The 12,998-nt window shown below is 52.8% G+C and overlaps 1 protein-coding gene across 9 annotated transcripts in view; it reads left to right on the forward strand.

The window, feature by feature from the left end:
- The window catches only part of ZNF839 (zinc finger protein 839), a 24,652-nt gene continuing 11,654 nt past the window's right edge, over positions 1–12,998 (forward strand). For 2 of the 9 annotated variants that reach the window (XM_027520860.1, XM_027520862.1), the window contains exons 1-7: positions 4–927; positions 6,279–7,130; positions 8,041–8,256; positions 9,761–9,853; positions 10,531–10,680; positions 12,357–12,497; positions 12,634–12,742. In XM_027520860.1, coding sequence (XP_027376661.1) covers positions 640–927; positions 6,279–7,130; positions 8,041–8,256; positions 9,761–9,853; positions 10,531–10,680; positions 12,357–12,497; positions 12,634–12,742 — 1,849 coding nt within the window. In that variant the 5' untranslated portion in view covers positions 4–639. Of the gene's footprint in view, positions 928–5,894; positions 7,131–8,040; positions 8,257–9,760; positions 9,854–10,530; positions 10,681–12,356; positions 12,498–12,633; positions 12,743–12,998 lie in introns of those variants that run through there. The other 7 variants (XR_003507317.1, XR_003507316.1, XM_027520858.1 and 4 more) reach the window with 7 other exon arrangements.

Below are 12,998 nucleotides of genomic sequence, written 5' to 3' on the forward strand. Positions count from 1 at the left end.
ATAAGCAAATCCCACTGCCCTCCAAAGTCAAATTCCCCTGGGGGTTCTCAGTCCTGTTGCCAGATCCCCGGGTTGGGCAATCTGTTGTAGGTCCTAGAACTTTCTCAACAGTGGGACAATGTATATGGTATAATTGTTCTGCAGTTTTTGGGTCGTCTGCTCTGCAGCTCTAAGGTGGGGTTAATGGAGACCTCCTCTAACAGGGCTTCTGCCACAGCCAAGCCTGCCGCACCCAGAGCCCCTGCCCCTGCCGCGGGCCACTGCTGACCCAGCCTCCGCAGGTCCAGACGGGGTTTTCAGGTGACGCTGATAGCGTTTGGATAAAAACGTTAGGCCAGGAGCTCTGGAACCTCGAGGACTTTTTGTTCTTTTTGTTGGACACCTCTTGCAGGAGGTGACAGAAAGACGAATATGGCCTGACAAGGAGGCAATGTGGCCGGGTAGAGTTCTGGGCGGGAAGGGGCGGCAGGGCGGGGCCTGAGCAGGCCCCGCCCACCGACCCGCTCTGTCTGTCAGGTGCGGTCGCCTTCCGAGGTGTCTTGGCCTGCGGGGCACTCGTAGCTGCCTTCTTTCCCAGGTGACGCACATTTGAGCCGCCGGAGCTCGGTGACCCGGGTTCGAGTCCCCGCGTCGGCTGTCATGGCGGACGCGGAGCCGGAAGCTGAGGGTGGCAGTGAGGACGGCTGCAGTGGCAGCCGGGCTCTCTCTTCCCAGCGCGGGAGCGCCGCACGCGTGGCCCCGCTGGGCCCCGAGCAGCTGCGGCGCGTCCTGGAGCAGGTGACGAAGGCGCAGCCGCCTGCAGAGCCGCCGCCGCCGCCCTGCGTGCTGGACGCGGCGCGGCGGCTGCGGGACGCGGCCCAGCAGGCCGCCCTGCAGCGGGGCCCCGGCGCCGAGCCCCCGCGCCCGCCGCGCCTGCTGCCGCCGCAGGTGAGGAGGGGCCGTGGGGCAACTGAGGCCCGGAGCGTGCCGAGAGGCCTCGCGCGGGGAAGGAAGGCTTCTCCGCTTAGGCCTTAGGGCCGCCCTGCCCGAGAGAGCGGCCGTTACAGTTCAGGGCGTCCCCGTACTCGGCTCCCTGGGGACGGCAGGTCCCCCGCCCCTGTCAGCGCCGGCACCGTCGGCTCCTCCACCCCGCCGGGCCCCTGCCCGGGGCTCCTTCGCGCCGCCTGGCTGCTCTCGCGGGCGTTTCGTCCCGTTTTCGTTGAGCGCTCACGGTGTCTAGGCGCTGCGGCGGGTGCGGCGTTTGAACCCAGTCCATGAAGAGCGGCCGGACCTGGAGGCTGCTCGCGAGTGAGGGGTCCCCAGGCCTGACAATGGAGCGGAGGCCTGAATAGCTTAAAAGGAACCAACGTAGAGGGTCTTTCAGGTGGAAGGTGCTGCAAATGGCCCGGCCGAGACTCGGGGGCGGAACGAAGTACATTCTAGTGACTTGATGCAGCACCTGCTCGCAGTGGTGGCGCCTGCGTTTGCAACCCCTGTTACAGACCCGGCAGGTGCCTGACATTCGCTTAATGAATGAAACCCGTGGGAAGCACTCCGTGTGCTAGCCAGCGTCCTTTCTCAGTGGCCTGATTTCCGGGTCACACAGCTCTTGGCCGCTAAGGAAGCTGGAACTCGAACATGGGTCTTGCCATCCCAGAGCGTCCAGAGTAGCATCCGAGCCTGAGGTCGCTCATGCCACCTGTGAAGTCACATCCCCTTTCAGCACTGGGCTTGTGAATGTCACCGTGCTTCTCCAAAAGTGCCACAGAGATCCTGCCTCTAGAAGAAATAGGTAGTAGAATCAGCAGTCTTCACGAAGTTTATATTTTCGTTTCTGAGGGATTTGGCCAGTTAAGATTGGTACCCAGTTGGTCATCAAGACTGGAGAGTTGTCTCACTCAAGTTTGGGGAGACAAGTATGACTGCCCAAACACCAAACTTCTTAGAAGTGTGACCTTGGGTAATTCAACCTCTTTGGACTTTGGCTTCCTTATTTGTAGGACGTTTGTCTCCTACTGTGCTGAAGAAATAAATGCCTCCCACCGAAGTCCCACAGCAGGTCTGTGGAGTCAGAAGGGTTCCGGTGGCCGAGTCTGTCCATCTCCTCTCTGTATCCGGCACTGTGCTGGACTGCTTGGGTCTCAGCAACCACACAAAAGTGTTTTTATCGGCATTTTATAGATGAGGAAGGAGCTGAGAGAGGCTGAGTGATTACTCCGAGCCTCCCCAGGCGTGGCTGCACTCCAGGGTCTGTTGAATGTGGCTATAGCTTTTTGGGTTAGATAACTTAGGAAGAGCCCAAAAATGATATATTCCCCCAAATGAAAGCAAACTTAACTGGAGTTAGACAGCATGATCATGTTCTCTAGCTCTTCTCATTGGGGTGATATAAATACTTAATGCATTCATGGTACTGTGGTTTTGCACTCAATTCTGGTAATGCTCTTTCCCCCTGGCTGTGCCACAAAGGCCACAGAGACGCACGAGATGGAGTTATGATGTGACCAAGGGGGTGACTCGTCACTCAGATGACTTCTGGTCAAGGGCAGAAAGCTAGAGATACTACATAAATAGGACACGGCCAAATGCACTTAGAGAAAGGGCCAAGTTGCTTTTGGCCGAGGGGGATGAGAAGAGGTGGTCTGAGCTAGACCTGGGAGGGTGGGTCCAAGTGGAAAATACAGAAGAGGAGAGGCGGTGGGGGGCGGGACCCAGGCGTGATTGGAGAACCCAGGCAGAGGAGGGTCTCTGGGGGGTGGTGTGGATTCAAAGGTACAGACTAAACACTCCCTCAGGTCAGCACCCTCAGGTCCCAGCCTTGTTCCTGCCCCACAGAGAGATTTTTCAGTTTCCTCCACACAGAGTGCTCCTTTTCATGCATCGGTGCAGTCACATGTTTTTCCTTACACCTAGAACATCTGTTCCAAAAATTCTACTCATCCTACAAGGCCCCCTGCGGAGGTCACCTCTTCGGGAAGCCCGCCAGCCCTGAGCTGCCCCTGCTTCTCTCACTGCACCTGTTGCGTCGTGGCAGTGATGTTCTCCTAGCAGCATTCCGCAATTACTGCCTTCAGGTGTAGCTGTGGAGCTTTTGAAAGCACAGACGTTGAGGCAAAGTGCAGACCTGAGTCAGCAGGGCTGCAGGTGGCAGGCCTGGGAGGGGAAACCCGCCACCCGCGGGTGAGGCTGGGACCTGACTTATTTATGAATTGGCCCCCAGCGATACTCAGGAAAAGTCTGTTGAATGAAACAGACATATAACAGGTATCAGGTAGAATACCCACTTGGTAAACTAGTTTGCAGAGCAGATTAAAAATCAGACCAGCTTTGCCTCTGAGGTAATTCAGAAACAACAGGATTTGCTCTCTGTGTGTGTGTGTGTGTGTGTGTGTGTGTGTGTGTGTGTCTGTAATGGCATTATCTGATAATACCCCAGGAGCTTAGAGAAACATTCTAAGTGATTGGTAGTAAAAGAAACAAATGTGATTCTTAAAGGATATGCAAAGTAAAGCTAGTTGTCATTTGATTCACGGTGGCTCAGGGCTAGCTCTGCACACCTACTCAAAAACCAGTATATTGAATTGTCTGCTGTTTGTAGTAGTATATAATGTGCAGACAGATCTACTCCAACCTCCAACTTGATTTCATTGTGGGTTTTCATTCTGTCCTGTGTTTTATTTTTATTGACCCTCTCCTTGGTAGAGGGTTGAGTCCAAAGAGGGCCTCTTAGTGGCCCCAAATTGGTGGTTCTCAACGGGGGCAGTTTTGCCCCACAGAGGGCACTTGGCAAAGTCTGGTGATATTTTGGTTTTGGTTTTAATCTGTTTGGCTGCACTGGGACTTAGTTGGGGCACGCGGGGTCTTCATTGTGGAGCACAGGCTCTGGAGTGCGGGGCACCGGCTTAGTTGCCCAGAGACACGTGGGATGTTAGTTCCCCAACCAGGGGTGGTACCCACATCCCCTGCACTGGAAGGCAGATTCTTAACCACTGGACCCCCAGGGAAGTTGCTGGAAACATTTTTGATTGTGACAGCTTGGGGAGTGCTGCTGGCTTCTGCTGGGTAGAGGCGGGGCTGTGCTCAACGCTGCCCAGCTCAGCTGGCATGACAGACTTATTGGTCCAAGATGTCAGCTGTGGCAAGTTGAGAAAGTCAGCTCTGGGTGATGAGGTTTATCTCTCTTTTCTCTTTTTGTTTCTGCTCAGTGAAGGCAGGAACCTAGTTTTGCTGCCCCCCCGCCGAGACCATGACTGCTGTCTCCCGAACACCTACACTTTGTATCAGGCACAAGGTCACTGCTCAGTAACTTGGTGCGGACTTCCCTGGTAGTCTGGTGGCTAAGACTCCGCACTCCCAAGGCAGGGGGCCCAGTTCGATCCCTGGTCAGAGGACTAGATCTTGCATGTCACAACCAAGAGTTTGCATGCTACACTAAAGATCCCCCGTGCCAGAGTGAAGATTGAAGATACTGAGTGTCGAAACTAAAACCTAGCATGGCCAAATAAATAAATATTCTCTAAAAAGCACTTGTGGAACCTGGTCGGCAGCAGCCCTCACCTTTGGCGGGTGCTTTCTGTTACAGCGCTGCCTTCAACCCCCTGGACATACATCCCTGTGACAGTGCCAGTGTTCCTTCTGGGATCCAAGAAGCAAGACTGCTGGGTCAAAAGGCACGTGCATTTAAAATGTTTTCAGGGATTTCCCTGGCCATCCAGTGGTTAGGACTCTGCTCTTTTACTGCCAAGGGCTCAGATTCTATCCCTGGTTGGGGAACTAAGATCCCACAAGCCATGGGGCCAAAAGGATAAAATAAAACTTTGTTATATGTTAAAAAAAAAAAAGCTGATGAAGAAATGCAGCCCAGCTCCTAGGTGTGTGCCCTGGAGAAATTTACACGTGTGTACACACACATGTGCGATCCGTGACCGTGCAAAGCAGACCAGAGAGCGCGGGGCGGGAGGCCACCTGTGCCTTGTGTTACAGAGCAGTGAGCGCCCGAGGGCTACGCACTTCCCCGCGGAGGAGTTTCACGAGCAAGGCGGAAAACCACCAGGATGCCAGAGATGACGCTCACTTGTGTAACATTTGAAAACGCATCAAGACAGAACAGACAAGTGAGCGCCCGAGGGCTATGCACTTCCCCGCTGAGGAGTTTCACGAGCAAGGCGGGAAAACCACCAGGATACCAGAGATGATGAGCAGTGAGCGCCCGAGGGCTACGCACTTCCCCGCGGAGGAGTTTCACGAGCAAGGCGGGAAACCCACCAGGGTACCAGAGATGGTGCTCACTTGTGTAACATTTGAAAACACATCAAGACGGAACTGCTTATTTTCAGGGACACCTACAAGTATAATATGGGCTTCACTGGTAGCTCAGCTGGTAAAGAATCCACCTGCAATGCAGGAGACCTGGGTTCGATCCCTGGGTTGGGAAGATACCCTGGAGGAGGGCATGGCAACCCACTCCAGTATTTTTGCCGGGAGAATCCCCGTGGACAGAGGAGCCTGGTGGGCTGTAGTCCATGGGGTCGCAGAGTCGGACACGACTGAGTGACTAAGCACAAGTGTGATATAAAGAATGCGTGCAAATGACAAACAGCACATTCGGGCTGGGGGAAAACAAGGCGTGCAGACGTGGGGCAAGAAGGCTTCCCAGTGTAGGAATGTTGCGTGTCAAAACGTAGGTGGTGGGGACCCGAGTTGCATAGTTCTTTATGGCTTTTTTGGTTTCCAGAATTTCACTCAAAACTTTAAAAAATAAGGCCATGTATTGAACTGAGTCCAATTTAGAGTACTAAGAACTCCAAGTACATGTGGTAAAACTATAAAGGATATTTTTTAATGGTTCATGTGATCAACTGAGTGGATTTAAAAAAAAAAATGTAAAAAAAAAAAAAAAAAAATGTAAAAAAAAAAAATGTAGATACTGGGTTAGCTAAAAAGTTGATTCGGTTTTTCCCGTTAAGATTGTACAGAAAAAGCTGAACAAACTTTTTGGCCAACCCAGTGCTATCAAAAGGCATTTATGTAGGAATGGTGAGTAGTTACATGAACTTTTTATTTTGTGTATATAAGCAAATGCTTCTTATGTATGCAAGTACAAGAAATGTGACGTAAAATAGATGACTATGGACTGGGCAGAAAGGTTGAGAAACGTCAGTGTAAACAGAATAGATACAGAGTTTTTTATATGTAAGATGTGTAAGTTAGAAAAAAAATTTCAGCAGTGGGTTTAAGATGGGAACAAAATTGCAGAAATGTGATAAACACAGTGCTTCTTTTCTTTTTCTGTGTTTAAGCAATTGGAAGCCATTTGCATCAAGGTAAGATCTGGAGAGACGAAAGGTCAGGAAAAGCCGATGCCCGCGCTGGCCACCATCCAGTCCAAGCTGGCCGGGCCGGGCCCGCCGCCCAGCGGGCACTGCAGTGCGGTGGGGCTCAGCTCTCAGCTGCTGGGGCCACCGCCACGCGTCCTGAGTCACCATCCCCGGCCTCCGGTTCGCGTGTTCATACAGAGGCCGCTGCCTGCCCTCCGGCCAGTCCCTGTGAAGACAGTCTCGGCCACCGAGCCTCCGAGTGGCCGAAGCACTGCAGCCGTCCGTCTGTCGGCCTCTGACCCGCCGGCAATCACATCTGTTTCATCCAGTTCAGCAAATTTATTTATTTCCAGCTCGCAAACAAAACACGCTGAGAAACTAAAGAAGTCTCTAAAAGTGAAAACACGTTCTGGACGGATATCTCGACCTCCCAAGTATAAAGCTAAAGATTATAAATTCATCAAGACAGAGGATTTGGCTGATGGTCACCCATCTGACTCCGACGACTATGCCGAGCTGAGTGTGGAAGAAGACGAAGATCAGAGAGGAAGGCGGGCGCTCTTTGACTTAGCAACCTGCTCCCTGAGGCCCAAAACTTTCAAGTGTCAGACGTGTGACAAGTCATACATAGGAAAGGGGGGGCTGGCCCGGCACTTTAAACTTAACCCAGGCCATGGCCACCTGGAGCCTGAGATGTCGCCATCTGAGAAGGCCAACGGGAGCGTGATCGCGGGCCCCACGGAGGGCAAGACCTGCAGCCTGGCGTCCCAGGGGCCGCCCACGCCAGCTCTGCCAGTTGAGGAAGGGGCTGCGTCAGCGCGGCGTGGCCTGCAGGTAACCTTTCTCTCGGTGGTTGTGTCCTCGTTCCTGCACGTTGTCCTTGAGTGGACGATATGTGCGCACTGGTGCCGGGTGGGCACGGAGCAGTGTGCCTCCTGTCTGGGCAGCCTGGCTCACCGCGTGCCGTGGAATGCAGGCGCGGGTCCTGCAGGGCCGGTCAGGGAAACGAATCGCAGCGCTCTTGCTGATGCTGACATGACCGTGGCCTTGGGAAAGGTTTGCGTGGGGGCGCTGGTCCACAAGGCTGCTTCCTGGACCGTCTGCAGTAACACGCGGCCTGCCGGGTTCTCTCCCCGCTTTTCCCCTTTCAAAACTCACAAACAGAGCAGATCCAGTCACCATGGATTTGCATTACCACTTCAGCATGTATTTACTGAAGCCCAGTGTGTGTGGGGTGAACATTTGTGTGACATGTGCACTAGTCTGTTATTTAAAAACAGCAGTTGAGGTGTTTCCCTGGCAGTCCAGTGGTTAGGACTCTGAGCTTACACAGCCTGGTTAATTTTCTAAAGTCCACCTCTGTATATTTCCAAAGGATGACTTTTACGGTATTTGAAGTGTATCCAATAAAAAAAGTTTAGAAGTCATGGGTGAATTATGAATGAACAAAACTCCGGTCAATTTTTAATATGCCAGTGACATCAGAAGAGTTTTTCGTTTCATTTTGGGCACAACTCCATGATTATGGTTTGTCAGCCCAGATTTGCAGGCTGGTGTTCATCTGGTATCTTAAAGGGAACCTTTGTTTAAGATGCATTGATTATCATTAATGTGTCTTGATTATGCCAAGAAGAATAATTTACAAGTTCCTTGTTTTGATGATATTTTTTCTTCTCTAAGGTTTTCATTACGGTGTATAAAGCATGATTATTTTATTTTGGTTTGGGTGTGCACCCCAATCTAGAATGGTCAGTCTGTGGAAGTTGAAGAAGCGCTGGTATCTGAAGCAAAAAATGGAAGTTTTTCAGCCCTTTTGGGATCAGAGAGACATCCCGGACCTAGAAGAAGCAGCTTCTCCATGGTCCCCGCAGAGCCCAGCACGGCCGTCCTGGAGCGGAGCGGCACAGCTCACCCGCCCGTGGGTGCTGGGGCCGCGAGGAGCAGGGCCAGGCTCCAGGAGGTGCGTCGCCCTTAGAGCCCCGTTCTTGAAACCCGTGTCTCTGGCATGGTATGTGGCAACTCTCTAGGTTTCTGAATTTCAGAGTAAAATGCCCAGAAGGACTCAAACAGTTCACCTGATGTGTAATGGGATGAATGCTCTATTCAGAGATGGCATTGCCCGAAATGATTCTTAGGTGTACCAGCTGCTTGCCTTGATAACTTGTAGAATAATTATAACTTGGGTTTGTGTGGAAGCAGTTTAGAAAAGAATAGAAATGGTGGGTTTTTTTTTGTAAAAAGTTTCAAGATATAAAAGCATGTTTCGGGTTTTAAATTCTAGAATCTCCTTTCTAGCCCCTTGAAAGTAGGTTTATTGAATTTAGTTAGATTGGCTTAGAAGAGTGGGACCCCAAACTTAGGTTGTCTTTGGCAAGGATATATTTATTTGCCTGCATCTTAAAGAAAATAAGTAAAAAAATAGCAAAGGGAAAGCACAGCTAAGTACGTGAGACAACCAGCCCCAGAGAGTGGCTTTCTGGGCCCTGGGCCTCCAAACTACACATGAGGGGAAAGTGGTTTTCAGAGAGGAAATGGCTTTCTAGAAAGCCTAGGAGGCTGCAGGATCCAGCGGGAAATTTAAACCCGGGTGAATTAACTTTCCTCCCCATGGGCTTGTTACCAAGTCCTGGCTGAGTGAGTTTTAGGAGTAGGAGGTCAGGAGGCTTCTGATGTGATTTGCTCACTAACATTTGAAACGAGCGAATGGCTTCCATCCTGGGAGTACTTTCTGCTGGTTCCAGCCGCGCTCAGTTCACTGTGTGTCAGTAGCTCCGCTTAGATGAGGAACTGGAACCCCAGAGACACTCCCTGTGGGTCAGGTCAGTGAGGCCACTGGAGTGCGTGGCTGGGACCCGCAGCGCCGCACTGTGCCGCGGAGAATCAGGGACCCTCTGAGGAGCGCCTCTTTTGATCCCACACAAGAGAAGCTCCCCAGAGATGGGCACTGGTTTACACACGACTGGGGGTGTCCGGTATCAGGCTCCGTCCGGGGTGTGGGGGTACACCGTGCCCACGACGCCGTCCGAGGACTGCACCCTCCTGCGTCATCCACGCGCCCCGCCCAGCCCCTCCCCATGTCCGCGTCTCCTCCTGCCTGTCCCTGTGCCTTGGTGTGGTCTCCTGGCTGCAGGCTGCCTCGGGACTTGCTGTGTTTTTGGCTCTGACACCAGTTGGTGAGCCCTGGGGAGCGAAACCTGTTTCCCCACCGTGGCTGTGTCCTCATCCAGGGCCTGGTACCCACTGCTCGCTCAGTGCTCCCGTCGGGGGCAGACTCTGAATGCAGAGTCGATCACAGGAGTGGTTATGCGTGAGCATGTGAGCTGTGTAGCAGGCACAGCGCTCCCAGTTGAGAGTTGCTTCGTCACTGAGACTAGGCAACTTTCTGCTTCCTGTGGTTTTTGTTGCACCAACTTGCTGGCTGCTGGGAAATTCTTTCAAAGATGTCAAACACTTTCTTCCGGTAGCTTCTCCACCAGTGTGACCAGGACGATCTAGTGGAGTTGGCTCTGCCTCGACTGGCTCAGGTTGTGACCGTGTATGAGTTTCTTCTGATGAAGGTGGGTCTTCTTAGTGTTTCTAAGCAACTGAGGGGATGATCTGAAGTTATTTAGAAACGCATCCTTTATAATATTTTCTTAGACGGAGCCAGGCCTTGGGAATCATCTCCTTTCCCCAGAGAGGGCTAAAGTGGGCTGGCTGGTCCGGCCTGGGCACCCAGCACAGGGCCGTCAGGCAGGCCCGCGTGGACTCGGTGTGCGGAAAGAGCCACAGTCACCTTTCCTCTCGCACCCACGCCCCTGCCAGCCGCCTCCACGGCAGCCCCGTCCCCGGGGAGCCTGTGCTGAGATGTGGCCTTGCTGCCTGCACCCACACTTCAGGAGCACCCCAGGAGTGGAGACCTGGCCCTCCCCCGGCTGCAGGCCCCAGAACGTGCCTGTTTGGTCCTCAGGGCCTGTCTGTCCTGTTCCCCCGGCCGCCGTTCTGCGGCCCTCAGCAGGGCTGGTTTGTTTCCTGGGCTGCTTCTTCCGGGCCGTCTGCTGTCCCACTGAGCGCAGTGCAGGGCACACTTTACTCTCGCTGGGGAGCGAAGGCCAAGTCTGCTGACAGCGGCTGGGGGCTTAGGAATGTCCTCCCCGCCTTAGGATTCCTCTCTGTATTTTCCATATCTTTGCCTTGGGTCGAAACATCTTTTTTTTTTTTTTTTTTCCCCTTTGTCATCTTTATCTTCACTGAGGTTGAAAAAGGTCATCTAGCAAAACCTCTCTTCCCATCTGTATACAAGGAGTTTGAAGAGCTGCATAAAATGGTTACGGAAATGTGTCAAGATTACCTCCGTAGTTCTGGACCCTGCTCTCAGGAGCCCCTGGAAGTAAACAACAGTAAGGTAACAAGCTCCCGTGGGAAGTCTCGCCCAGAGCCAAGGGGAAGCTGTCCAGTAAAGAAGGAGGATGTTTATTTTAGTCATGACATCTTCATAGTCAGCTTCTGTTTAGCTCTTTCTTCTAAAAGTGATACATGCTTTTTTCAGAAAACTCAGAAATGCAGATAAGCTAAAAAAAAAGGAAGCACCCACCATCCTCCCACTCCCCGATGATCACAGTGAATAGGTGGTGTCTTTTCTTCGTTATGTAGGTTTTTGCAAAGGGATGAATCACGCAGGGACCAGCAGTTATCGTTCGTGCTTGTGTTCCCAGAGCTCCCATTTCAGGGTCCTTGCCTTTAGCTATTTTGGGTCCTTGACAGAAATACGCTGTAAACTGACGTGGTTTTACTTGTTTTGGATAAAACCTTCCACTGGGCAGAGCATGTGCCCGTGGGCAGGTCATCCGGGGGACTCCCTGCGCCCAGCTCAGAGACTCAGGTCCTCGCCCCGCCGAGCGCCTCTGGCTGCGCCAAGTCCCCCAGCTCCCCCCTCGGCAGAGGGCAGCCCTGAATCATTAGTCGTCTTTTCTGGCTTTCGAGATGCTGTGCTTTTCAATAGTCTGGTTTTGCCACAGTCTTTTAACAACATGGGTGGGCTTGGAGGGTATCATGCTGAGTGAGAGAAGTCAGAGAGAGGAAGGCAAATACCATGTCGTCTCACTTATTTAGAATCTCAGAAAGGACACCAAACCAGTGACCACAGCAAGGAAGTAAGTAAACAAAGCGGGGTCCGGTGTATTAAAAAAATCGCTCCTACAACAATGAGTAACACTTAGGCCATGTTGACTTTAAGAGCTCCTAAAGTTTGATCATACCCACAATGGAGCTGCCTGCCTAGAAAGGGTAGTGTTTCAGTCATTACTTCTACAGGAAGAAGTATCTTGATCCACACTGTAACGTACCATGTGGGTTTTCTGGGTTGTCCTCATTCGTTTTATACAAATTCAATGCTTAATATAAACTGACATGCGTCCGTGTCTTCTTCGGCTGCGCTGCGTCTTTGTTGCTCTGCAGGGGCTTTTCTCTAGCTGCGGGGAGCAGGGGCTGCCCTGTTGCAGTGCTGGGCTTCTCGCTGTGCTGGCTTCTCTCGTGGCGCATGGGCTCCAGGGTGCTCAGGCTTCAGTAGCTGTGGTTCCCGGGCTCTGGAGCACAGGCTCAGTAGTTGTGGTGCTGGGGCTTCGTTGCCCCGAGGCATGTGGGATCTTCCTGGACCAGGGATCAAACCTGTGTCTCCTGCATCAGCAGGCGAATCCTTTACCCCTGAGCCACCAGGGAGGCCCTATGTTTTATCGCCTTAAATTACGTATTTTTTTTTTTTAATGTAATGGATTTTTCACTAAGCCTCACATAGATGCCCCGGTTGGCAGTGGTCACCTACCTGTTCATACATAACCTGCCAGATGAGCAGGCGTGGATGCCATCCAGGAGGAATAGTGGGCAAGGAAGTTACCGTGGAGTCAGACTAACGTTGTGCAGCTGTGACGCCAGTGCGTCTTCATCCTTCCCATTGTCCTCATGGCACCTTGCTGTACAAAGGGACTCCATGGGTTCAGACTCAGGCCTTTATTCTTAAGTGTGGACATGCTTCTGAATCTGGTGTTTTGAGTGAAGCATCTCTATGGGCCCCTTTCTTCTCAGGTTGCCGAGTCCATAGGAATCACAGAGGAATTCCTAAGGAAAAAAGAAGTACATGCAGACTGCATTCCCTGCAAGTGCACCAGCCCGGAGGAGGCCCCAGAGGAGCTGGAGGGAGCAGGTCCGCAAAAGAGGGCGAATGAGGTGGGCATGGCCCGAGGGGCGCCAGCGGGGAATTGTTGGGGTGGACCGCTGGGACTCACAGCACTTCTCCAGGGAGAAGAGGTGCCGGTTGGCCTGTTTCTTCCTAGTCTTAGCTGGTTGGGCCTTCTCTCCCTAGATTGCAGGGGACGGGCTGGCCTCAGTGAAAAGGACCAGGAGAGACGAGTGTCCTGCTGAAGACGGGGGCCTGCAGAGGCCGGCCGAGTGTGCCCCAGCGGCTGGTGTGGGTAAGACAGCCCTCGCGGTGTGCACCGTGGGGCTCAGAGACCTGCTGCTCAGGGGGGACGGCGCTCCTGTGGCCACGTTTCAGAGACCCCTCTGGTTTCTCAAGAGTTTTACCCCAGCTTCCCAGTGTTTATTCCCCAGGAGTCTCAGGTCTTTGGGGTTTCCTTGAGTCCTCTATTGGAATAAAGAGCTGCCTCGTGGTGCTGAGTGGGTGGTACCTGGGAGGGCCCCGAGGAGTTGGGGAGACCTGAGAGCAGG

This window comes from Bos indicus x Bos taurus, chromosome 21 (assembly GCF_003369695.1).
Source record: "Bos indicus x Bos taurus breed Angus x Brahman F1 hybrid chromosome 21, Bos_hybrid_MaternalHap_v2.0, whole genome shotgun sequence".
Classification (NCBI taxonomy): Eukaryota; Metazoa; Chordata; class Mammalia; order Artiodactyla; family Bovidae; genus Bos; species Bos indicus x Bos taurus.